The sequence below is a fragment of the Pleurodeles waltl genome, chromosome 3_1, assembly GCF_031143425.1.
Source record: "Pleurodeles waltl isolate 20211129_DDA chromosome 3_1, aPleWal1.hap1.20221129, whole genome shotgun sequence".
Lineage (NCBI taxonomy): Eukaryota > Metazoa > Chordata > Amphibia > Caudata > Salamandridae > Pleurodeles > Pleurodeles waltl.
In genome coordinates, this window is record NC_090440.1 from 1,283,025,246 (window position 1) to 1,283,052,947 (window position 27,702).

General features: G+C 46.2%; 1 protein-coding gene across 2 annotated transcripts in view; it reads right to left on the bottom strand.

The window, feature by feature from the left end:
• The window catches only part of LOC138285093 (leucine-zipper-like transcriptional regulator 1), a 360,497-nt gene that overhangs the window by 159,312 nt on the left and 173,483 nt on the right, over nucleotides 1–27,702 (bottom strand). For both annotated transcript variants that reach the window (XM_069224618.1, XM_069224619.1), the window contains exon 6: nucleotides 3,218–3,338. In XM_069224618.1, coding sequence (XP_069080719.1) covers nucleotides 3,218–3,338 — 121 coding nt within the window. The remainder of the gene's footprint in view (nucleotides 1–3,217; nucleotides 3,339–27,702) is intronic.

Below are 27,702 nucleotides of genomic sequence, written 5' to 3' on the forward strand. Positions count from 1 at the left end.
CTGCCGTAGATGACCACGGTATATGACCGCCGTAGACGACCATCACAGATGAGGCAGTCATAGATGACCATCGAAGATGAGGCCATCATAGACGAAGCCTTCGTAGACAAGGTAATCATAGTCAACATGGTCATCAATCACCTCAAAGTAATTCCTGTGAATGATGATTTTACAGGCGGTTTTCAGACGCCCCATTGTAAGGTTATGAGGGTCTGATATATTGTCAGAGTTGAAGAGGGAGTTAAGGGTCTTTTTTTTTTTTTCTCTCTGTGAGAAGTGCCTTATGAAGACTCATGGTAAGTCTTTTTATGGCTTTTCTGCGTGCCTTCCGGAGAGCGAGCCTGGCGCAACGTCTCCCTCTGACCTCTCCTGTGAGGTGAAGGAATCCTCAGTGTCCTCATTCTTAGTGACAGATTCAAGATTTTGTAATCCCAGCCAGTAATAGCCTCATCTCTCAGAACGTGAGTTTTTGAGGGAAAGGTTAGACATATTTATGTAGTATTTTACCTTGTTTACTGCTACTCTGACATATTAGGGCCAGGGTTAGAGAAATGAAACAGGAAATATAATCTTGGATGATCCAAAAAAAGAAGTAAAAGCTGAAGAACTGAGCAGAGCTCAGAGAGACTCCTTTCATACGACGGGCAGTAGAAAATCTGAGGGGCTCAGCCTCTGTTGGAAGAGTTCTAGAGGGTCCTGTCGCCTGATTGGTTATAGTTAAAGTTTGGTCCTTTTTTGAAAAAGGACATGGATAGGCTATTAAACTGACTTTTTCATTGCCATTATAGCCTATGATAGTGATATATATACTGCTTTATTAAATTACCGGGGACTCCCATCTCTACGACGGGGAATGATTTAAGCATGTGAATCTATGAAAGATCCAATACTGGAGAAATACCTGAATTGGTTACATTCCTGAGGCCGCTCTGAAGCCTCAAGTGTTGAGCATTATCGTAACCCTTCTGACAGAAGAGCAGGGCTCCCTCTGTTCATGAAGGCTTGCCAATTCTGATTCGTTCATGGTGACATTTTTGGGAGTCAGGTACATGTGGGGATCCCTGATGTTTTTATGTTTTTGATCCAAATTAAAGTGCACATTTTGTGCCCCAAATACTCATTGGTATATGTTATGTTCAGGATAGCAAATGTGATATAAGTGATGGCATAATATGCGTGGGATTTATGATTCATGTCACAATGGTCTATGTGTTATGTACAACATACACTATATATTTGTTTTTTTTTTTATATATTTTGGTGTGGAGCCTCTTTTGTTGTGTATTTATTGTGTCACTGGTGTGGTGGTGTTGTGCAAACGCTTTATACCTTACCTCTGGGGATAAGCTTGACTGCTCTAAGCCAAGCTACCAGGGGGTGAGCACAAGTTATCTTTGGTGAGTAATGTACTTGTCCTGACTAGAGTGGTGGGTTCTGCCTGCCTTAGGTACATACCCTAGCCAACCAGAAACCCCATAACCCCATTTTTAACACCTACCATCTCCAAAACATAGGGAGCGGATTCAGGTGGTAAGTCCAAGCTAGAGAATAATGGCTTAGTGAGATGATTTGAGGGGGGAGATTGGGGAGGAGGGGGATGGGTGGCCGGAAAGGGGGGGGGGGGGTGGAGGTGCTAGCCCAATATTACACATTGCATGATATACAGGCAAACAAGTAGCATTCTGGGCTCTAAGATGAGGTGAGGCCTGAACATAAATATTAACCACTCCGTGGACCAATCAGTTTGAACACAGGCTGAAACCAAACACTTGCAGGATTTAGAGGACTACCCCTTATCTACAAATCCCAGGGATCCAGCACTAAACCCTAGTACAGATTCAAATGGGACAAAACAGAGGTTAAATATGATGTAATGTGCTGCGTCATAGCTGTAACCAGGGCCTTGCCCTGGTTAACAAAAGCATTTGGGGGTCTGAAGGTCTGGAATGAGCAAAGTCTTTGAGCTGGGTCTGCCTGATATAATAGGCTGTTTAATGGACTGGGCGTGTACCATCCATGGTTTAAGTCTCTCTTTGGGAGGTGGACCAGGAACCTGCGGGGGAGAAATGGAGAAAACGTTCTGCACAGAGCTCTGCAAAGCATTCTGCATTAATCGCTACAGGTTAATTCAGGAGGTCTAGGGTGTTTACTCCTGTATCGGTGGGAATAGGGGGCACACTTTGGAGATTCTGCAGATTTGATGGTTGCCTTGATTTTGCCTCATCTTTACACATCTCTTTATTGAGAGTTCCCATAGCTCCTGATAAAAAAGAATTCCAATGTTCCAACACTCCCATGGAGGTAGTACTGTTCTTGCTCGTACCCATATTGTACAGGTAGGGAAAATCAGCCAAAGCAGTATCTAGCAAAGAATATAAGCCAAAGAAAACAACGTTTTATATACTACTACTACTACTACTACTACTACTACTACTACTACAGTCCTACCAAACTGGGGTCAGAACATGTACATCTTGTTCATAGTGCACAACCAGCAGGTAAAGGATACCAGTCAGTCTGGGGTTGTAGACAAGGAAAAGTTTCCTGGAATAACACCATGGGGTTGGCCAAGCCCAGCCTCTTCCTGCCGCAGAAGGACATACTCTTCATCCAGGGATGCGCTCCGGAGCATCCCGCACTGTGGGAGTGAACGCTGTCTCAAGATGCGCCTGCATGGTGCTAATTGGCTGTAAGTAAACAAATCCCCTGGGGCCACGGTTTGTCTACAGACTTTTACCGGTGGCAGGAGTGAACATGGTCTCAAGCTGAGACTGTGTGGACCTAATTGGTTGAGCTCACGCCGCTAAGTAAACAAATCCTATTACAGTGTCATGACAAAATTCAGATTTGACAAAAATGTCTTTGTTTCTTTTAAATATCAACTTGGATAATTCAAACTAACAAGCATTTTGTTTTTTCAAAGCAAACACTGAAGTGAGTACAGAATTTTCCTTAAAAGCATTTAAAGGCTCACAGTAGGATGACAGTTATGCTTACAAATGAATCATTGCTTAGGACAACATTCAAAGAGATATATTGCTATTCTAAATATGCCATGTTATTATTACATTCAGTCTTTGCCAGTTATATATTACCCACAAAAACCTTTACAGGCTTTGTTACATTTGAACAATTTGTTCGATTGGATGAGTTAGCCTTACACTGAAAATGTACAGTCTAAGTTTGTAATTTATTTTTCATGGCATTTGAAACTTACCAAAATTTAAAAACCAAAATTCCTCTGAAGCTCCTTTAAGATCCAAATATCCCCCATAAATGTACATGCCAGCTTCAAAAACAACAGCACTGTGACTCTTTCTATTCACTGGCCCTGTAAGCTAAATGAACAAATGTTTCAAAAAATGTTTTATGCAAGCTAAGCAAAACGTCATGAAACAACGTAAAAGGTATTTATTGACCACTTAGCCCCATAGTCAAAAATGGCACAGGACACAAATATAAACATAATTAAAAAAGAGAGAGAAAGACAGAGAGAGAGAAAATCCCTCCAGGCAAAAAAGCAGCAGTTTGTCAATTATATCAGAACAAAAGGAAGTCAGATAAAAACATGCCAGGAAAAAACAGCACTATTTTCTACAACACAACAATGCAGAAAAACACACATCATTCAAGCCACCATCAAACCTATGTAGGCAAACAGTGTAAAGCAACATCTTATCAGTCCGATTTTGAAATGGTATTGAGTGTTTGGCTAAATAATAAACATTAATCTTAAATACATGAATTACCTTATTAAGTTTTGTCTGAGACAACACGTGCTGTTGCTTGCCCACCCATTGTTTACCAGTCATTGGCTTCCTTCTCACGGATTTATAGCCGTGGGAGTATGGGCAACTTGCTAATACTATGGCAAGTCAAGTGTAGGAAGCAGGCCTGGTGTGCGGTGCGTACCTAAGGTACTTACACCTTATACCAGGTCCAGGTATCCCCTATTAGTGTAGTGTAGGCAGTGTCTAGAAGCCAGGCTCTCTAGAGGTAGCAGTTGATGAGCAGCCAAGGCTTATCTAGTAGACATGCACAGTTCATGCAATACCACTGTAGTCACACAGCACTTACACACATGAAAGAAAACACTCAGGGGGTCATTCTGACCCTGCCGGTCTAAGACCGCCAGGGCCACGAATGACGGAAGCACCGCCAACAGGCTGTGCTTCCTAGCCCATTCTGACCGCGGCGGTAAAGCCGCGGTCAGAAAACCGGGGCCGGCGGTTTCCCGACGACTTTGCCCCGGCTGGGCTAATCCGCCATGGCAGCACTGCAAGCAGCGCTGCCATGGAGATTCTGACCCCCTTCCCGCCAGCCTGTTTCTGGCGGTTGACACCGCCAGGAAGAGGCTGGCGGCAACGGGTGTCTTGGGGCCCCCTAACAGGGCCCCGGCCGGCTTTTCACTGTCTGCCTAGCAGACAGTGAAAAGCGCGACGGGTGCAACTGCACCTGTCGCACGGCTGCAACACCATTCGGAGCCGGCTTCTGTGTTGCAGCCCTCCTTCCCGCTGGGCCGGCGGGAAGGTCAGAATGCCGGCAGCGGTCTTTTGACCGCGTAGCAGCAGATTGGCGGTTCCCGCAATGTCGGAATGAGGGCCTCAGTGTTACAAAAATAAAGTTACTTTAATTTATTGCCACAATTACCAAAAAGTACTTGAGCGGCAACCCACCTATAGGAGGTAAGTAACACACTATGTACACTAGTAATCAGAAATAGGCATAAAAGCAGTAGAAAACAGTGCAAATAGCAATAGACAATAGTAGCCTTAGGGGGAGCCCAAATCATATACTAAAACAATGGAATGCGAATGCAGGACCCCACCTAGGTAAGTGGAATGTGTAAAGGGGAGCTGGGGGAACTAGGAAGCCCCAAAGGTAACTACCACAGTGCCCCCCAGCGACCCAGAAGAAAGGAGTAAGTTACTGGATTTTCCCCAAACCACCCAAAGGGACTGAAAACAAGATAATGCAACACCCAGACAAGACTGCAAGAAACCAGCAGTGGATTCCTATAGAGGAAGACTTGTGGAAGAAGGAGACCAAGTCCAGAAGTTGCAGGAGTGTCCGTTGGTGACGGGAGCCACACTACCCACCCATCTGTGGTTGCAGGAGTTGGTCGACAGTAGGACGAAGACCGTCAGCAAAAGCAAAGCAGCCCTAGAGGATGCAGTCAACGTCCCATGCCGGATGGAAGATTGCAGTCGGTCAGTGGCATGGAAAGGCCACCAACAAGCCTTGGCAAAGGCAGATTTCTCAGTAAACGAAAAGTGGAGCTGCCGGGGACCAGCAAGGTCCAGGAGGACTCAACCCACAGGGGGAGTCCTGGGGGACCCTCAGCAAGGTAGAGAGTCCACGGAAGAAAAGACAGCCCCCACAGGAGACCCACTGGACGAGGAACCAGGGGTCGCAGAGGAGAGACTACCCTTCCCATTGTCCTGTTTCACACCAGAGCAGGGATTGTGGGTCCCTGAACCGGTGTAGACTGGTTTATGCACGGAGGGCACCAAATGTGCCCTTCAAAGCATACCAGTGGCTTGTCTACCCCTCCCAAGCCATGTAACACCTATTCCCAAGGGAAGAGGGTGTTACCTCCCTCTCCCAAAGGAAATCCTTTGTTCTGCCTTCTTGGGCTTGAGCTGATCAAGCAGTAGATGGGCAGAAACCTGTCTAAGGGTTGGCAGCAGCTTGGGATGCCCAGAAAACCCCAGAAGGCTGGTAGGAACAATGATGTGGATGCTCTAAGCTAGACCCCCCCAGAGTGCATGGAATCATACTTCCAATACTGGCAATGGTAATGGGGTATGATTCCAACATGTCTGATACCAAACATGCCCAGGTTGGGAGTTAGCATCATGTAGCTGGACATAGGCAGGTACCTATGTCCAGTACATGCATAAAATGGCGTCCCTGCACTCATAATGTCCAGGAAAATGGAACTGGAGTTTGTGGGGGCATCTCTGCTAGTGCAGGGGTGCCCTCACATACAGGTACTTGTACCCCGCCCACTGGGCTAGGAGGGACTACCATAGGGGTGACCTACCGTGACCTGCTGCAGTGACCTGTAGTGTAAAGGTGCATGCACCTTTTCATACAAGCTGCAATGGCAGACCTGCAGTCACATTTTACATGGGTTCCCTATGGGAGGCATAATACATGCTGCTGCCCTTGGATATCCCCTCTTACCCCAATGCCCTGGGTACCAGAGGCTAAGGACTTACAAGAGGGTACCAGTATGCCAAATGTGGGGTGTGTGTTGTTCAAGCAACATTTACAGGGAGAGAGCATAATCGCTGGTTAGCAGGATCTCAGTGAACACAGTCAAACACACTGACAACAGGCAGAAAATGGAGGTAACCATGCCAAGAAAGAGGGTACTTTCCTACACAGATCTTCTGGCAGAGGACCATAAATCATGAACATGTTGCATTTGCAGGTATCTGAGGCACTGAACGCCTGATATCTCATAGTGGGCCTGCAACTCCTGGAAGGAGATCAACCTCCCCTCTTTCCAGACATCCTCTACCACTGAGATGCCCAATGTGCCCCACTTTTCGTAGCCCTTAATATTCCTGAGCCCATTTAGTGCCTCTGCACTCCACAGTCCTGTTGCCAGAGTAACTTATCCCTTTCACGCCATAAGCCTCTCAGCCCTCCTCCAGATGTTAAGCACTATGGGCCTCATTTCAACCTCAGCGGTCTTTTCGCAAGACCGCCGAGGTACCGCCGTGCAGAAAACCGCCAATGCAGCCAGTTTTCCGCACAGCGAATTATGACTGCTGGCAGCCCTCCGCCTTTTTTCGGACGGAGAGCCGCCAGCATCCATACTGGCGATCGGCGGGGAAGTGGAGGCTGCACCACCTCCACCGCCACGTCATCAGAACACCGCCCACCGAATCACGTTCCTTGATTCGGTGTGGCGGTGTTCTGGTGATGGGGAGCTGGTGGCGGAGCAGCACCAATGGATCCCGTTCCTTCCCGGAGGATCACCGGACCAGGTAAGGTGATCGTCCGTTAGGGGAGGGTGGTGGTGGTGGTGGGGGGGGGGGGGGGGGGGGGGTGTTGTGTGTGTGCGCATGGGGGTGTGTGTGTGAAGAGGGGGTGTGTGAGAGCGTGTATGCATGTGGGGGGGTGTTGTGTGTTTGGAAAATGTTTGCGTGTGTCTGTTTGTATGTCTGTGTGTATGTGTATGGGTATGTGTTTGTATGTGTGTGTGTGTATGTCTATATGTGTGCGGTTATGTGTAGTTGCAGTGTATGTGTGCGTGTGGGGGGGGCTGTGTCAATGTTGGAAGGGTGGGCAGGGGGTCCTGCCACCTTTGAGGGATGGTGGGGGGGTCGTTGGATGACTCTGGAAAAGAGGGAGGGGTGTGGGGGAAGACCCCTATCAGTGCCAGGGAAGGAATTCCCTGGCCCTGATAGTGCCTACCGCCATGGATTTCGTGGCGGTACAGAACCCCACCAAATACATGGTGGTATGCAGGGTCGTGATACAGCCAGCGGTGTAGTGACTGCCGCTGGTCTGGAGACCGAAGCCTCCAGCCCAGCGGTCGTTACTACCCTGGCGGTCGGAGTGGAGAAGTGGTGGTCTAGCATGGCGGTCACCGCCATGCTTGTAATGTCATTTTTTTTCCTGCCGGCCTGTTGGCGGTATTACCGCCACTTCTCCACCGACCGCCAGGGTTGTAATGAGGGCCTATATCTGTTGGCGGCGGCAGCCCCTTAATCTCCTGCCCCCTCCATCCGGATGCAGTAGGTTCCCCACCTGGTCCAGTGCCCTCCTATCTGCCATAAGGGAGGGCTCTCTCTCAGAGAAAACCGAATCATTCACCACCACCAAGTGGGCCACCCAGTAATACAACCTGAAGTTAGGAAAGTCAATGCCCAATCCCAAGCTTTCCTGGATAGTGTCATCAGGGATATGAGGTGGGCCCACCCCCATCCTAAAGAAAGCAATGTACTAGTGACCTCATCTACCTGCCAGAAAAACATATCTGCACCGCATAGGATCCGTTTTAGGGGACCTACAGACACTTGGGCAGGTGTATCATTTTAGACTGTGCTACCCTGCCCAGCAGTAACCGCCTTCTAGTGACCCACATCCAGCTAGCTTATAGGCTTCAAAGATCCATCCTAGATTTGCATGGAAGAATCGTCCCCGGCCGAACGTGACAAATGCCCATGTACTTGAAACTATTGTGCTCCCACTGAATCGGGAAGTATCCCGGAGGGGGTCCCACTCTGTCAAGGGATACACCACAGACTAGTCCCAGTTGAAGGACAGCCCAGTGAATTCCCAAAGATAAGCAAGATCTTTAGAATATGATTTAATGACCAGCTGGGCTCAGCCAGAAATAACACTATGTTGTCCGCATTTATGGATACTGCGCCCCACCGTCTCGGTACAACCGCAGTGCGTGGACCTGGGCAACCCCAGGCATCTAGCTTGCAAGCTGCTCCAGCACCATCACAAACAACAATGTGGAGAGCGGGCTGGTGCCCGGTCCTATCAATATGTCCTCTGACAACACACCATACACCTGCACCCGGGTAACAGTTTTCTAATAGACCAACCACAGGAAAGAACGGCCGAAACCCATTTTCTCTAGAACCCCCCCCCCCCCCCAAGTACAGCCACTCTAGGGAGTCAAATGCCTTCCCTACATCTAATGATACCATTATTGCAGGTTCCCCAATCCTATCACTACACAATAGGCATCGAAACAAGTGTCTAAGAGTGTGCTGCATCGCCCTATGCGGTATGAAGCCTGACTTGTCTGTATACACCAAAGAATCCGCAACCTATACCATGCGGCTCACTAGGACCCTTGCTAATATTTTCACCTCCATATTACAGAGGGAAATGGGGTGATTGGATGCACACTGCTTCAGCTTCCCCTTTTTATAAATGTTAGGAATCAGGCCCTGGAGCAGGTCCTTCGGCAGCTACCCCACTGGGTAGGTAACCACTACGCAACTGGTCACTGGGGACATTACTCGTACTTAACTCTGGTGTTTTCATCTACCCCCAAAGCCCTAGCAAACTACCACACTTACCTTGGTTGGGTTCACTATTTCACATTCCACTCACCTAGTACATACAGGGCCCTGTACATTTTATAGCAATTCTGTTGGTTATTTTGTGTACATATTGTGTGTAGATCTCTCCAAAGGGAGATATACCAATGGTAGTCTAGTAGTAGGGCTGTGAAAAAGGAAAAATATTTTTGCAACACTCGTGTGAATTTTTCTTGTGAGAAAGTTACTGTCTAACTACTGTGGTATTGCAGGTGCTTTACATTCCTTCTGGATAAGCTTTAGCTGCTTGCCTCAGCTACCTCTAGAGAGATTTTGCTATGTGGACATATATTCACTATCACTAAGGGTTGCCTGTACTCAGTAAATGGTGCCACATCACAGGTATACACCATAAACTGAGCCGTCCTCTTTTCAAACAAGTTAGGGCCTCTGTGCCTCAGAGAAGGAGATCTCGGAGTACCAAGACTCCCGGTCCCATCCCGCAATGGTGGGAGTTTGGAGATCCCGGATGAAGTCGAGCAAAACCTCACCTGTTCCTGGAGCGTGCAGGCTCTAGACAACCAGCTTATGGGTTGCCACTTGCTGAACGACGGCCTTGGGTGTCTCTGCCAAAGATCCGTTGCTCCCCATTAGGCACTCTATCCACCTCTACTCTTCTTCACATTTAGCTCACCATGTCACAAGTTTCCCGAACTCATATACTCGCTCATGCTTGGCTCAAAAACGGGCCCTAGCTTCTTGATGTGTTAATGCTCAGTACTCCTCCAGGGCCTTCTCGATTCAAATCGCCAGGCTCGGCGCTGGTGAGACCACAAAGTCAGCCTCCCCTTACACCAACTTCCTCTCTAGGAGCAAGCATTCCCAGTTCCTCTTCATCTTTTTCCCCAACTGTGTACGAGATCAATTGGCCGTGGACCACAGCCTTGTAAGCCTCCCACAGCACAACCCGAGAACACCAAACCCTTGATCTCTTCAACATAACTAGTGGTTCCAGCCACCAAATGTTTCCTGATGCTCCAGTGCATTAGTTTCTATGGATCAAATCACACCCCTTTGTTGGCCTCTTTGTAAACATCCAGCACCTACTTCAGGTTACCCTCAGAACAAGTTAGGCCACCTTGGATCTCTGCAACCATCCTTGTCTTTTCCGTCTTAACTTGTGTTTTGGTGGGGGTAGCCCATGCCTATGCCACCGCCCTCGTAGTGGCTTCTGGGTCATCAAGCACTCCTTGCAATCATCCTCAGGCGTCCCACCACCAGGTACATCTTTCCGTCCAGCCAGTTCCAGGCATCTGCCGCTGTCCCAAAGAAATGGGAGTCCTCTGGATCCAAAAAGTGGAGCTTAAGAGGGAACCATAGCATATATTTAAAGATTCAAGGGCCACAGAAGTCTCTTTACCTCAATGTTAGACACCCTCTGCTTTTGAACCTTTGTCGAGTAACCTGGATAATTGATAACCAACTGCCATCCAACTGCAAAGGTCGATGAGCCCTGGTTACCTGCAAGATATGATCCTGGTCATAATGGTTAAGGAGCTGCTTCACAATGGCCCTCGGTCGGACACCCGCAGCAGGGGAACCTGCCCACCATCCTGTAGGCCCTTTCCATAGTAAAGGGCTTCAAATGTCTCCCCTCCAGCACCACAAAGCCCAACCACATCCTCAAAGTATAACTCAATCAAGTTAACTCTTTGCTAGCTCCAGAATCCCCATCGGCCGGATGTTATTTTGGTGGAAGCAGCCGTCCAAGTCATCCAGTTTTAACGCCATGGCAGCGGTATCCACCACCCGCTTCTCAAGATGGTCCTGATACCCTCCTAACCCCTGCACCAGTGGCATAATCTGCATGAGGGTGCATTCTGACCCCCATACAATCTCTGCCAACTTCGTATGGTCGGGCCACAACAGCCTCCCTCCTGAGGGAGTGACCATGACAATTCTGAGTTCCATAGAAGTCTTATTTTTTCAGATGGCTGCCAAAATAGCTGCAGTGTGGGCCCCAAGTCTCTGTTCCACTGCATCCGAAGGGCAATTCCCCATCCAACCTTGCAGGTGCTTGGGCTTCTCCTGACCCTCCTGTTTCACTCCCTACGTTAACTCCATTGTCTGGGTACTGCTCTCCCTGCGTTATGTATCATACACCAGGCAGACCACCCTTGCCAGGAACCACAGGCACTCTGTGCTCAAACACCAGGCTTCAAGACCTCCTATGCCACATAGTTTGTCCTGCTCCGGGATAGAGCAGGTCAGGGATAACCCACAGCCAGCATGGCGAAGCCCCTGACCCCAGGAGCCCACAGCACCCCGCCCACACACGCCTCAGCTGGCTTCTCAGCCACAGACCCAAGGAGGGACGGGAGGAAAAAGCACACCAGCCCCCACTGAGGTGCTCCAGCCACCATCGCAGGGAACAAGCACTCCGACCTGCTTTCACCTTCCTACTCACTGGCAGAACAGCAATCTGTAGCAACCAGACTCCAGGTCACCTGGGTGAGCAGTACCAACCAATGACTCCTTAGCCCCCCCATCTCATCGGGCCCTGAGAGTCACATTAAGTCCAGGTAGCTGCCCCCCTCTCCAGACAGGGTCTCTTCTGTGCCCTTCTTATGGGTCCCTCAGGCCCCTGCTGATGCTGGCGGGCTGCCCTCACGGGACCGGCAGTCTCATGCCCCAGTCAGGCTACACACCCTCTGCAACACTGCCATGACTCCACTGGCCACAGGCCCCAGCCTTACGCTCCCACTGCCATCCTCGGACTACAAGCAGCTTCATCCTTGCTCGCTGCTGCACCACTATTTGCCGTTAACTGGGTGTGGTGGGGCGACAAACTGCATGTGGCACACCCCAAACACAATGTAGGTTCCCAAGTTAGGTAAACAGTGTTGTTGGGTCGCAGGCTATCCTCAATGCCGGCAGGACCACCCTCAAAGCACCAACAGTCTCTCGCCCCAGGCACTTTGCTTTCTCGGGGTGCTTTCACACCCTCCCAACTAATTCTAAGGTTTTTCCACAGTGGCGAGAAAGGGGTTTTAAAGAAATTCAATTTACAATCACTCCGCCAACTTTCGCATGAGCAAATAAAATATGTATATTTTCTCATGCAAAAATGGAATGCACAACCGACTGCTAGGAGTACGATCCAGGCCTTTTTCTGTGAACTGTTGTGAATTTCTTAAAGTCTTGAACCTACAACAATTCAAGGAAATACACTTGTGGTACACGGTTGTGACTTGTTTTTAAAGATTTGGCCCCTAACTCATTTCCATGTTGCCCACAATAGTTATACATGGATTTTCCTTTATTAATCTTTTTTAAAAATGTGCATGCATCAAAGACAGGTTTTGCTTAATGCTGGATGAAAGTAATACTATCAAAAGTTTAAAAAAATTCCCTGCAAAATACTTGTTTTTCAGGTTGCATATTTTTTGTGTATTTTTTTTAAGCAAGCAATTTTCATTTTTTATAAATTCAGAGCACCTTCAGCAAACAGGATTTTATAGTGAAACCACTGGAATTACTGCAAGCTGGGCTCACAGCATTTCCTTAGAGTTCTCTACTATAGTAAAAGTTTTGAACCATGTACACAAGTTCAAGGTGCTGTTGCTGTTAGAGGACCTGTGAGGGGACTCATGTCCCCAGAACTCGCCACCCCAGGAGGCGCTGCTCTTGGGGGAGGAGCTGCCTGACACACTATAAACTGCCAGCAGGACCATCGCTGTGCGGGGGTCAAAACTGGGTTAAGGGCCGGCCTGTCCACACTGTCGCAGCCCAGAGGAGGCTGGTCCACCCCCAAAAGATCTGCTGTTTTTACTAAAGATACTTTGGTACTTAGAAAATCAGATCAGAATAATGCTGTGCTGGCTGCCTCCCTCACAAATATAGAAATATCTGCTGATCTGTTTGTGTAGTCTATTTATTGCCACTGACTTATTACTATACCACTGGGCTCTGTGGTACAATACTGGTAAACTAGATCTGGCAAATCAAGAGGGAGAATTTCCCAGGCTCCACGCACAAGTGGGCATGTACTGCTTCCCAAACTACAGTTATACATGCTTGTTAAAACGTCCCTAAAATGTGAACGCCAAGGATGGGCAAGAGAAAGCACCCAAATACGAAATCTACATCTCCCCCCAAAAGCACATTCATTTATATTAAAATGTACCTCAGGTTCTATGGGGTCTACTGACAAGCAAATCTCATGTGTGGAAGAAAGGTTGTTGATGTGTAGGGATGCCTTATTGGCTCAAACAACACAGACTTGTCCTACAAATCCTGACTCCGAATGCCCGGATGATGTAATTGAGAAAATGATTATTGACAAAGATAGCAACCGGTGTATACAATTTACCACTGATATAATTTCAGCCTCTGATGTAGATTTGCCACCCCTGTCTAAACGCACCAGAAAGTCTTCGACACATCTGGCGGACAATGACTTAAATAAAGGGAAACACCAGACTGAGAAGAAGAGCGAAACAAATAAACAACCTGGCAAATAGGCCTCAACTAAGATAGTACAAGGAACATTTTGCAAAAACCAACTGTAAGCACATACAAATGCCTTAAGAATATATATGAGTTGGTTAAAGCATTGGAATTGTTGGTTAAATTGCCACTGGGCTCTTTGTCCAACCAACTAAGTCAGGTAGAGAATAATATTGTGAATGGCCCGGTCTGTTTAAAGAACTTGTCAACAAGGACTTTTACTACAACCGCACAAGACAATGGTACAAGGCACTCAAACATAATGCACACAGGTGACATACAACTCTTGTCAACGTCTGGCCCTGTAAGGCGATCTCAAGCCGAGATGACCAGCAAAGAGGTACGCCCAGGCGGGCACTTTGGTCCACCGCTGTAAACAAGAGTTTGAGTAATCCTGGAAGGGAAAACATGACCCATTTACCCTATAACACATTAGGTCAGCCAAACAACTCTTTACATCTCCCTCCCGCTGCAACACCTTATGTAGTAATCCTGGCTAATGTTCCCACTCTACCTGACCATAATAGGAAAACATGGACCACACTGAATAATAAGTATTTGAGTTGGATTGGGACTAGAATGGAAGCTGGTATGGTCGGCCCTGTCTTTGAAGATTTAAAGATGGGGAGGAGAGTCAAGTGGGTTGGCAAAAGTCAGAAATTATTACTGGGAGACTGTTGTGCTCTCTTTCAAAACTCCAAGTTTAGTAGAAAGAATTCTGTGAAAAGTTGCTGCGTGGCAAGTGTCCCTAAACGGCATTTCGATACTAATGCTAGGTTATTTCTATCAAGCAAACGCAAGGCGAGATCTACCCAGTCACCAGCCACACTTATTAACTGGGGAAGTGATCAAGATCAGCTGTACTATACCTACTCATAATAGATACCAAACTTAAAAAGGTTTGGACGATAATCCAGGGGTTTATAAAAAGGAAGTAACTAGGACAAAGACGCATGTCAGGTATGACAGGACACCTGGTGGGGCAGGCAGAGGGTGAAGCTGGTCGCCCCTCTATTGTATCTACTGTCCCTGTACATGACGATGCAAAGATGGCTACTTTGAACACTCATGAAGTGCGATTAGAAACAACTGAATTAGGCTTTTTATACTGGAATGCGTCAGGACTCCGTAACAACACAGAGTGGGTGGACTTCATAGGAGATTTTTGCTGCCTGTGCTTACAGGAGACTTGGCTTCTGAACCCTATACATATTAATGGATTTAGAAAATACCACACACCAGCCATCGCTTCCAGACATGGTAGGCCAAAGAGGGGGCTATGCACACACATTTCAAATAAGCTTCCATTAACTAAAATAAATATGACAACTTGCGATCCATGCTACAGTATGATTGTTTGTAATGCACGAAGATCGATCCAGTTAGTAATCATTCATTTTAATAATAATGCTTCTTTGTGTGAGGCTCCCACCATTATAAGGTGGCTGGGAAACGATTTAGAGAATGCCTGTGGCAGTACTAAGAGAGAGATTATTATATTATGGGGTGGTGATTTTAATATTCACTTATGCAAGACAGTTTCTGAAAACATTTGTGGTTTAACTGAAGGGGGCAACTGGGTACAATCCCATTTTGCACACAATCAATATGGCAACACTATGAATGAATAAGTGTATAAATTTAACCTGTCATTTCTTATTGAAATGTGTACCAATAATCCACAATTTAAACCCACTTTTAATATTAGATAGGCTCTTACTTTAATTGATTTTGTCTTAATGTCTAATCACTTCTCCCAGCGTGTGCAACCATCAAACACATGATGTAGCCATCAGTGATCATTATCCCAGAGCATACAGCTTTCTTTATTTCCAGGCAAATAGTGCCAGAAGGAATCCCCCAGAGCTGGTTAATAACATTGAACTGGCATCCCGAAATGGGTACTCATTACATTGGTTTCAGATCGAGCCACAAGGTTTCTTGAAACAGGTAATTAGTGATCACATCGAAAATTCTGGGGTATGCCATGAGGATGATGTAGATCCATTGAAGCACATCAGTACCTTTACAGCGATCACATGAGGGGTAAAAAGGGTCTTAGCTTGACCAGGGGAAGGCCTGGGCAGCCTAAAAATAATGGATGGTTTGATTTGGCGTGCACGAGGGCCCATAAAAGACTTAAGAAGGCCTTAGGCAAACCACTTAGATATAAGAATAATGTATGTGCACCTAGGCAAGAGTATAGGAGTGCAGTAAAGAAAAGAACGATTAGAAGAGGAGACTTAGGAACGACTGCATGAAGTGAGTCTTAAAAATGATAATATATCACTTTAGAAAGTAGTTAATACACCATCGACAGGGGAGAGGGAAACCCCAAGAATGGAGATTGTCATAACGGAGGGAGAATGGATTGACTATTTTTCTGACATATATTCCTCTTCCTCTACCAAATTGGAAACAGACCGGCAGGCTCCTCTAGTGGGCGTAACCAACCACACAGATAATTGTCCTGTCATTATCCCCCTTTCAGCTTGGAGGAAGTTGTTGGGGCCATTAATGCAAGTAAAAGTGGGAAAGCCCCATTCCCCTATGGAGTCCCAGAGGATATGTAAGGCCAACATCCCATTATGGGGCCCCTTGTTGAGTTTGATCTTGAAGGCATGTTGCACCTCAGTGTTTATATCAACTTGGGCAGAATCCATCATTGTTCCCATATTTAAAAAGGGTGACAGTCTCAACCCTGCTTGCTACAGACCCATTTCGCTCCTCGACTCATCATCTAAAATAGCCGGGTGTATTATCCTGAATCGATTACAGGGTTGAGTGGAAACTAACAACATCCCGTCGAACCTGCAATGCGGTTTTCGCCCTGGGGTAGGGACGGTGAACAGGGTCTGAATTTGAGTATCCTTTTTGGAAAGTATACTAAGATTAAGAAATGGAACCTATATCTGGCCTTCATATATTTGTCATCTGCATTCGACTGTGTTGTTCATAGTAAACTATGGAGTATTTTGGAATACCTGGGGGTACACCCGACATTAATTCACTTCATAAGGGAGTTATACTCTAGATGCAGAGTCAACGTTAGAAAAGGGGCAAGAGGTGAGTGTACTAGAGCATTTAGTGTACACAGAGGGGTACAACAAGGCTGTGTATTAGCACCCTTCTTATTCTCATTATACATAAATGAGCTAGACAGAGCTAGTAAACAAGTGTAAGGCTCTCCCCCAAATTGGGTACCGCGCAATCCCGGCTCTCCTCTATGCAGATAATGCCGTTCTTATGGCACGGACTCCACTAGCCCTCCAGCAACTCCTCACAGGATTTGTTAACCACATGCAGAATTCAGGTCTTGGAGTTAATCGATCTAAAACTTACATCCTGAAATGTGGTAGTTTGACAGTTAAGTGCTATGATAGAACAATAAGCGGTGAACAAAATTGGTACTACAGCAAGGTTCTCATACTTGGGAATTTTGTTTGAAAAAGAAGGCACCTGGTTACAGTTGCTAATGCCAGAAAATTACAGTTTACAAAGGCTAATATGGCCATGATGAACTATTCCAGGTGACTGGGGACGAATTACCCCAAAAGATATGTTAAAAATCTATAGAGCAAAATGTGTACCTATTGCCACTTCCGGGGCGGGTGTCTGGGGATACACCAATTGCTATGTGCTGCAAATAGTGGGAAACAATTTTCTGAAATTCCCTTTATCTGTTCCAAAAGGCACCTCATCATTTGTCTGTCACACAAACAGGGGTTACTTTTTTAACTGATTTAATAATGGTACAGCCAGTTCTTCTATGGCAGAAAGGCTGGACTTCGGAAGACACAGGTTTAAACCATGCCATCTTGAGAGATTGTTTACATTCAAGATTTTCCTTGAGATTCCCTGGCTGATGTACATTAAGAGTTTCTTTAATGACTTAGGTCACTCAGATTACTGTGTGATGCCAGAATCACTGGCAGTAATGAGTAGTAAAGACCTGTGAACTGAGTGTCTCACTCACTTAGCAGATCTTAGGTGGTCTGTGGAAGCGCAGAAGCCCAGTGTCTTAAGGAACCAACTTATGCTGACTATGGAAGGCATGCAGCCTTACTTGCAGCACATAACTAAGTCCAGGCATTGGTTCGTTATTACCCGTTTAAGACTAGAAACGGTCCAACGATTGGTTAGCTTTCCGGTTATGGATGGTTGGAGTACGACATTAATGAACTGTCCCTGTGATTCTCTTTCATCACAAAGCACAATGCATGTTGTCTTATTTTGCAAACTGTATGCCAGTCAAAGGAAGCAGTTTGTAATGCCATTATTAAGATTATCCCATTTACGTCAATGTCGCCCAGCTTACTTATACTTAGAAACTCTCCCGGCCATCGAAGTATGCTGGGCCCTATGTATTTAATGCTGAATGAGATTAACTAATTGAACGTGGACATGTAGGGAGCAGATGATTAAAATGCAAGCTAAAGAACGAATAATGACTTGTAAATGCTATGTCCTTGTACTGTATTTTTTTGAGGACTTATGACTGTGCTTTTATGATTTTTACTCAAAAGAATTGAATAAAACTTTATATATATGGAAAATGTCACTTACCCAGTGTACATCTGTTCATGGCATGTAGTGCTGCAGATTCACATGCTTTGCATAAGTCCGCCATCTACAGGGAGTGCAGAATTATTAGGCAAGTTGTATTTTTGAGGATTAATTTTATTATTGAACAACAACCATGTTCTCAATGAACCCAAAAAACTCATTAATATCAAAGCTGAATATTTTTGGAAGTAGTTTTTAGTTTGTTTTTAGTTTTAGCTATGTTAGGGGGATATCTGTGTGTGCAGGTGACTATTACTGTGCATAATTATTAGGCAACTTAACAAAAAACAAATATATACCCATTTCAATTATTTATTATTACCAGTGAAACCAATATAACATCTCAACATTCACAAATATACATGTCTGACATTCAAAAACAAAACAAAAACAAATCAGTGACCAATATAGCCACCTTTCTTTGCAAGGACACTCAAAAGCCTGCCATCCATGGATTCTGTCAGTGTTTTGATCTGTTCACCATCAACATTGCGTGCAGCAGCAACCACAGCCTCCCAGACACTGTTCAGAGAGGTGTACTGTTTTCCCTCCTTGTAAATCTCACATTTGATGATGGACCACAGGTTCTCAATGGGGTTCAGATCAGGTGAACAAGGAGGCCATGTCATTAGATTTCCTTCTTTTATACCCTTTCTTGCCAGCCACGCTGTGGAGTACTTGGACGCGTGTGATGGAGCACTGTCCTGCATGAAAATCATGTTTTTCTTGAAGGATGCAGACTTCTTCCTGTACCACTGCTTGAAGAAGGTGTCTACCAGGAACTGGCAGTAGGACTGGGAGTTGAGCTTGACTCCATCCTCAACCCGAAAAGGCCCCACAAGCTCATCTTTGATGATACCAGCCCAAACCAGTACTCCACCTCCACCTTGCTGGCGTCTGAGTCGGACTGGAGCTCTCTGCCCTTTACCAATCCAGCCACGGGCCCATCCATCCGGCCCATCAAGACTCACTCTCATTTCATCAGTCCATAAAACCTTAGAAAATCAGTCTTGAGATATTTCTTGGCCCAGTCTTGACGTTTCAGCTTGTGTGTCTTGTTCAGTGGTGGTCGTCTTTCAGACTTTCTTACCTTGGCCATGTCTCTGAGTATTGCACACCTTGTGCTTTTGGGCACTCCAGTGATGTTGCAGCTCTGAAATATGGCCAAACTGGTGGCAAGTGGCATCGTGGCAGCTGCACGCTTGACTTTTCTCAGTTCATGGGCAGTTATTTTGCGCCTTGGTTTTTCCACACGCTTCTTGCGACCCTGTTGACTATTTTGAATGAAACGCTTGATTGTTCGATGATCACGCTTCAGAAGCTTTGCAATTTTAAGAGTGCTGCATCCCTCTGCAAGATATCTCACTATTTTTGACTTTTCTGAGCCTGTCAAGTCCTTCTTTTGACCCATTTTGCCAAAGGAAAGGAAGTTGCCTAATAATTATGCACACCTGATATAGGGTGGTGATGTCATTAGACCACACCCCTTCTCATTACAGAGATGCACATCACCTAATATGCTTAATTGGTAGTAGGCTTTCGAGCCTATACAGCTTGGAGTAAGACAACATGCATAAAGAGGATGATGTGGTCAAAATACTCATTTGCCTAATAATTCTGCACTCCCTGTAGTGTTGAGATCGGAGTGTTACAAGCTGTTTTTCTTTGAAGACGTTTTTTCGAGTCACAAGATCGAGTGACTCCTCCTCTTGGTGATAGTGCGCGTGGGCATCGAGTCCTTTGTTAGATTGTTATTCCGTAGGAGGGTGAAGTCAGGAGTGAAGAAATGTATATGTACATATATATAGTAAGAAAAGAAGATGTCCATGCAATGTACATACATATTTACATAAAGAAAGTACTACAACAGTTACAGGCTTCCGGAGAGGAGGGAGGGTGCATGTGAATCTGCAGCACTACATGCCACGAACAGATGTACACTGGGTATGTGACGTTTTCCGTTCAATGGCATGTGTAGCTGCAGATACACATGCTTTGCATAGACTGAAAAGCAGTCCCCTCCTAAAGCAAGCGGTGCATAGCCTGTAGGAGTTGGAGTAGTCTGAAATAAAGGTTTAAGCACTGCTTGACCAACATTTGCTTGTTGGCGAGATAGCACATCCACACAATGGTGTTTAGTAAATGTGTGTGGTGTGGACCATGTTGCTGCTTTGCATATGTCGGCCATAATTTCCTAAGAATGCCATTGAAGCTCCTTTCTTTCTAGTAGAATGTGCTTCAAGAGTTACTAATAATTGTCTTTTAGCTTAAAGATAGCAAGTTTGAATACTCTTTACTATCCATCTGGCCAATCCTTGTTTTGAAATAGGATTACCCTTATGAGGCTGTTGAAGACCATAAAAAGTTGTTTAGATTTTCTAAAATATGTTGTTCTGTTCTGCTCTTTTCTGTGGAGAACTCTTTCAGCAACTGAATTGGACTTTGGAAAGAAACCTGGCAATTCCACTGACTGATGTGAAATGGTGAGACCACTTTGGGTAGGAATTTTGGATTTATCCTAAGTACTATTTTGTGTTTGTGAATTTGGAAGAAAGGTTATTCTAAAGAGAATGCTTGAGTTTCACTAACTCTCCTTAAGGAAGCAATTGCTACCAGGAAAGCAACTTTCCATGAGAGAAATTGAAGAGCGCAAGAATGCATGGGTTCAAATGGTGGACCCGTAAGCCTTGTGAGCACAATGTTAAGATTCCAGACAGGAGCTGGTGGAGCTCTAGGTGGAATAACTCTTTTTAGGTCTTCCATAAAAAAGTTTATGACAGGAATTCTAAACAGAGAAGTATGCTGCCTGTTTTGGATGTAGGCTGATATTGCTGTTAAATTAATTTTAATAGATTAATATGCAAGATTTGCTTTTTGTAAGCAAAGCAAATAACATACAATATCTTGTACTGGTGCTTTAAGTGGATCAATGCTTTTGGGTTGACAGTAATTTAAAAAAAGTTTCCATTTAGCTGCATAGCACTGCCTGGTTTTAGGTTTATGTACTTCCTTTAGAATGTCCATACATTCTGATGGAAGCTACAGATATCCAAACTCTAGAACCTCAGGAGCCAAATCACCAGGTTGAGCATACTGGGATTGGGATTCCCGATTTGACCTTTGTTTTGAGTCAATATGTCTGGTCTGTTTGGGAGCTTGTGATGTGGTACCCCAGATAGATCCAATAGTGTTGTGTAACAGTGTTGATGTGCCCACGTGGGGGCTATGAGTATCATAGTGAGGGAAGTGTAACGGATCTTGTTGACCAGTAACGGAATTAGTGGGAGAGGGGGAAAAGTGTATGCAAATATCCCTGACCAACTGATCCATAGAGCATTGCCCTTGGATCGAGGTTGTGGATACCTGGATGCAAAGTTTGGGCATTTTGGGTTTTTGCTTGTTGCGAAAAGGTCTAGGTTTGGTGTTCCACACAAGTGAAAGTACTGTTTAATTACTTGTGGGTGAATCTCCCATTCGTGTATTTGTTGCCACGTCCTGCTTAAGAAGTCAGCTAGTTGGTTTTGTATCCCTGGGATATACTCTTCTAGTAGGTGAATGTGATTGTGAATTGCCCACTTCCAAATTGCCTGTGCTTGAAGGGACAGTTGGGAGGAGTGTCAACCCCCCGCCCCCTCACCCCCCTCCGTCTTTGCAGATAATACATTGCTGTCATGTTGTCTGTCCTTCTTAAAACTGTCTTGTGTGTGATCTGTGGCTGGAATGCTTTGAGTGCCAAGAACACTGCCAGCAATTCCAAGTGGTAAGTCTGCTGGATTGAGTCCCATTCTCCCTGTCTAGTAAGATTGTTGAGATCGGCTCCTCAACCTGTCATTGATGCATCTGTGGTGATTATGGTCTGTGGCACAGGATCTTGAAATGGCTGCCCTTTTGATAAATTTCTGTGATTCCACCATTGCAGAGAATTGTGTGTCTGGAGGTCCAACAACACTAGATCGTGAAATTGACCGTGTGACTGAGACCATTGTTGTGAAAGACACTGTTGTAGGGGTCTCATGTTTAGACGTGCATTGAGCACTATTGATATGCACAATTACATAATTCCCAATAGTTTCATAATAAACCTTACTATGTAAGTTTGATTGTATTGTAGCTGAGATATGAGACTGTGAAACGACAAATTCTTTATAGGTATGGGTAAGCTAATGTTGACTCAGTACTCAGAATTGCTCCCAGATATGGCTGTATTTGCGCTGGCTGAAGGTGAGATTCCTGGTAATTGATTGTGAACCCTAGACTGTGTAGGGTATCTATTTTGTGTGCTGTTGACAGGTTTGAATATTGGCTTTTATGAGCCAGTCGTCCAGATAGGGAAAGACATGTATGTACTGTCTTCTGAGATATGCTGCACCCACTGATAGGCATTTGGTAAATTCCCTTGGTGCTGTTGTTACTCCAAAGGGTAGCACTTTGAATTGGTAGTGCTTGCCTGCTATCACAAACCTTAAGTATTTGCGGTGTGCTGGATGTATGGAAATACGGAAGTAAGCATCTTTTAGATCTAATGCTGTAGTGTAGTAATTTTTTTGTGTTAAAGGAATGACATCCTTAAGAGTGACCTATTGAAAATTCTCTGAGAGAATGTACTGATTGAGGGGTCTGAGATCGAGGACTGGTCTGAGATTGCCATTCTTCTGTGGTATGAGGAAGTATAGAGAATATAATCCTGTCCCTTGTTGAGTTATAGGTACTATCTCTTTTACACCTTTGAGTAGAAGTGATTGTACCTCTTGTTTTAGCAAAACGAGGTGTTATGGAGAAAGCCTCCATGAGCGAGGGGGAATATTTGGTGGAGTGGAGGTGCCTTCTAGGCAATAACAACTGTAAAGAAATGGCTCCCTGTTGCAGTTACCCCCCACTTTTTGCCTGATACTGATGCTGACTTGACTGAGAAGTGTGCTGGGACCCTGCTAACCAGGCCCCAGCACCAGTGTTCTTTCACCTAAAATGTACCATTGTCTCCACAATTGGCACAACCCTGGCACCCAGGTAAGTCCCTTGTAACTGGTACCCCTGGTACCAAGGGCCCTGATGCCAGGGAAGGTCTCTAAGGGCTGCAGCATGTCTTATGCCACTCTAGGGACCCCTCACACAGCACAGACACACTGCTTGCCAGCTTGTGTGTGCTGGTGGGGAGAAAATGACTAAGTCGACATGGCACTCCCCTAAGGGTGCCATGCCAACCTCACACTGCCTGTGGCATAGGTGAGTCACCCCTCTAGCAGGCCTCACAGCCCTAAGGCAGGGTGCACTATACCACAGGTGAGGGCATAGGTGCATGAGCACTATGCCCCTACAGTGTCTAAGCAAAACCTTAGACATTGTAAGTGCAGGGTAGCCATAAGAGTATATGGTCTGGGAGTCTGTCAAAAACGAACTCCACAGCTCCATAATGGCTACACTGAATACTGGGAAGTTGAGTATCAAACTTCTCAGAATAATAAACCCACACTGATGCCAGTGTTGGATTTATTAAAAAATGCACACAGAGTGCATCTTAGAGATGCCCCCTGTATTTTACCCAATTGTTCAGTGCAGGACTGACTGGTCTGTGCCAGCCTGCTGCTGAGAGACGAGTTTCTGACCCCATGTGGTGAGGGCCTTTGTGCTCTCTGAGGACAGAAACAAAAGCCTGCTCTGGGTAGAGGTGCTTCACACCTCCCCCCTGCAGGAACTGTAACACCTAGCAGTGAGCCTCAAAGGCTCAGGCTTCGTGTTACAATGCCCCAGGGCACTCCAGCTTGTGGAGATGCCCGCCCCCTGGACACAGCCCCCACTTTTGGCAGCAAGTCCAGGAGAGATAATGAGAAAAACAAGGAGGAGTCACTGACCAGTCAGGACAGCCCCTAAGGCAACCTGAGCTGAGGTGACTCTGACTTTTAGAAATCCTCCATCTTGCAGATGGAGGATTCCCCCAATAGGGATAGGAATGTGACCCCCTCCCCTTGGGAGGAGGCACAAAGAGGGTGTAGCCACCCTCAGGGCTAGTAGACATTGGCTACTGCCCTCCCAGACCTAAACACACCCCTAAATTCAGTATTTAGGGGCTCCCCAGAACCTACGAAACTAGATTCCTGCAACCTAAGAAGAAGAGGACTGCTAAGCTGAAAAACCCTGCAGAGAAGACGGAGACACCAACTGCTTTGGCCCCAGCTCTACCGGTCTGTCTCCCCCCTTCTAAAGACACTGCTCCAGCGACGATTTCCCCAGGGACCAGCGACCTCTGAATCCTCAGAGGACTGCCCTGCTCTAGAAGGACCAAGAAACGCCCGAGGACAGCGGCCCTGTTCACCCAAGGGTGCAACTTTGTTTCAAATGAGCAACTTTAAAACAACCGCGTTTCCTGCCGGAAGCGTGAGACTTGCTACTCTGCTCCTGACGCCCCCGGCTCGACTTGTGGAGAAACAACACTTCAGGGAGGACTCCCCGGCGACTGCAAGACCGTGAGTAGCCAGAGTTGCCCCCACTGAGCCGCCACAGCGACGCCTGCAGAGGGAATCCCAAGGCTCCCCCTGACCGCGACTGCCTGCTTCCCAGATCCCGATGCCTGGTAAAGACTCTGCACCCGCAGCCCCCAGGACCTGAAAGATCGGAACTCCAGTGCAGGAGTGACCCCCAGGAGGCCCTCTCCCTTGCCCAGGTGGTGGCTACCCCGAGGAGCCCCCCCCCCCCCGCCTGCATCGCTGAAGAGACCCCTTGGTCTCCCATTGATTTCAACGACAAACCCGACGCATGTTTGCACACTGCACCCGGCCGCCCCCGTGCTGCTGAGGGTGTACTTTCTGTGCTAACTTGTGTCCCCCCCGGTGCTCTATAAAACCCCCCTGGTCTGCCCTCTCAAGACGCAGGTACTTGCCTGCTGGCAGACTGGAACCGGGGCACCCCCTTCTCCATAGAAGCCTATGCATTTTGGGCACCACTTTGAACTCTGCACCTGACCGGCCCTGAGCTGCTGGTGTGGTAACTTTGGGGTTGCTCTGAACCCCCAACAGTGGGCTACCTTGGAGCCAAACTTGAACCCCGTAGGTGGTTTACTTACCTGAAAAAACTAACAAACTCTTACTCCCCCTAGGAACTGTGAAAATTGCACTGTCTAGTTTTAAAATAGCTATATGTGATTTATGTGAAAAGTGTATATGCTATTTTGATTATTCAAAGTTCCTAAAGTACCTACCTGCAATACCTTTCATTTGAAGTATTACATGTAAAATTTGAACCTGTGGTTCTTAAAATAAACTAAGAAAAGATATTTTTCTACACAAAAACCTATTGGCCTGGAATTGTCTTTGAGTGTGTGTTCCTCATTTATTGCTTGTGTATGTACAACAAATGCTTAACACTACTCCTTTGATAAGCCTACTGCTCGACCACACTGCCACAAAATAGAGCATTAGTATTATCTCTATTTGCCACTATCTTACCTCTAAGGGGAACCCTTGGACTCTGTGCATACTATTCCTTACTTTGAAATAGTGCATACAGAGCCAACTTCCTACAACCACTGTGGATAATTGACAGTACCCACTGATCTGATGTAATGTTGTGCCACTGATAGTAGAAATGCTACAGTCTTCCTCCCACAGGAGATGTGTGCTGTGTGGGGATGCTGAGAAAGTCACTGCTTTGATGAGGTGGAGGCACCTTTTGTGGCAGTGGATTTTCCCTTACCTTTAAAACTGTGTCCTCTATAGGATCCTTTGAAAGATCATCTAGAGTAATATTGTTGTCCCTGCTTTTGTTGGGACATAGAGGCCTCTGATGTTTGGGGTTTAAGACCCCCTCCGAATTGAGGCCTGCGAAAAGTATCTCGAACAGGTTCTGCATAAAGGGCACCCATGGCCTTAGCTGTGCCTGAGTCAATTTTAAATTTTTCGATGGTGGTATCCACCTCTGGTCCAAATAATTGTTGCTTGTTAAACGGCATATTAAGGACCGCTTGCTGTTCTCAGGTTTGAATCCTAAGGATCGCAACCAAACATGCCTCCTTATCATTACGCTAGTGTTTATACTCCTAGCTGTGGTGTCTGCTGCATCTAGGGCAGATCTTCTCTGGTTATTGAAGATAGCATGTCCTTCTGCAACTACCTGCAGGGCCCTTTTTTGGTGTTCCGGTGGGAGCTATTGCAGGAACTATTGCATCTCATCCCAATGGGCCCTATCGTACCTGGCTAAAAGAGCCTGGGAGTTGGCAACTCCCCATTGATTTGCAGCTTGAGTTGCCACTCTTTTGCTTGCTGCATTGAATTTCTGGCTTTCCTTATTGGGGGAGGAGCATCCCCGGTGGACTGACTATTTGCCCTCTTTCTTGCTGCACTCACGACAATGGAATCAGGTGGCAATATTTGAGTGATATAGAGTGGATCTAATGGTGCAGCTTTATATTTTTTGCCCACTCTTGGTGCGAGTACCCTAGCTTTTACTGGCTCTTTAAAAATGTCATCAGCATGTTTTAGCATGCCTGGAAGCACTGATAAACATTGGTACTCTTTGTGTGTAGAGCAAAGCGTGTTGAATAGAAAGTCGCCCTCTATTGGATCTGAGTGCAGCTGCAAATTCTGGTATGTGGCTGCTCTAGCAATAACATGATTATAGGCTGTGGTGTCTTCAGGTGGAGATGGCCTAGTGGGATATAGATCAGGGTCATTAGATGAGATAGGGTCTTGGTCATAGAAATCCCAATGGGTCTACAGTATAAGCATTGCCACCCATATAATCCCCATGTGAGGAGGCTGGAGCATGCATAGAAAACTGTGTAGGTGAAGGTGTTGGAGAAGTGGGAAGCAAAGGAGAACGCAGTGGTAAAGGCCGATGCACTACCTTTGGTTTCTCCTTGTGTTTGAAGATTTTGGCAGGTGAAAGCCCAGTTTCCAAACTTTCTTGGAAAGATAGTTTCCTTTTGGTTATAGAAGGAGGAGAGGCAATCATTTTTCCAGTATCCTTATGAATTTGGATCTTTCGTTGTTTATGGTCCATCACTTCAAGTATGGGCCTAATGTCTGTTGATTCTTCTACAGATGGAGCATATTTCTTTCCCACAGCTTTGAGCTCCGAAAGCTTGGTGACCAACTGCTTCAATCGGACCGAAAATGTCGACTCCGAAGCAGATGTACGTTTTTTCAGCTCTGAAGGAAGAGGCGCTTGGGTGCTTCGGCTACTAGGTGGAATCCTCCACTTTCCGACTCGATCCCGAAACAGGCGTGGCAGTCTGTTAGGTTGAATGCATTTTGGTCTTCTTCGACGCTGAACCCCAGGGCTGGTCATCGAGATGTAACTTTCAGGTCCGACTATGGCCGGCAAGCAGGGGTGGACACAAGACCAATTGTGATGACTTTTTGAAATTTTTTTGTTGATGGGAAGGGGCTGGCGATCTCACGTCCTATGCCGCAGGAATCATTTGGCTGTCCTCATCGGAGTCACGGTTGGAATCAGATTCTACGATAGAAACTGCAGTCTGCTCATGTTCCTCACCGAAAATATTGCTCGTATGTTCGGTCTAATTCAATGCCATCTCTAACCGACGCGCTCCCCGATCCAGCAGAATCTTCTTGAGTGAAAGGATCAGCACACCTCACAGGTTTCTTCCTTGTGA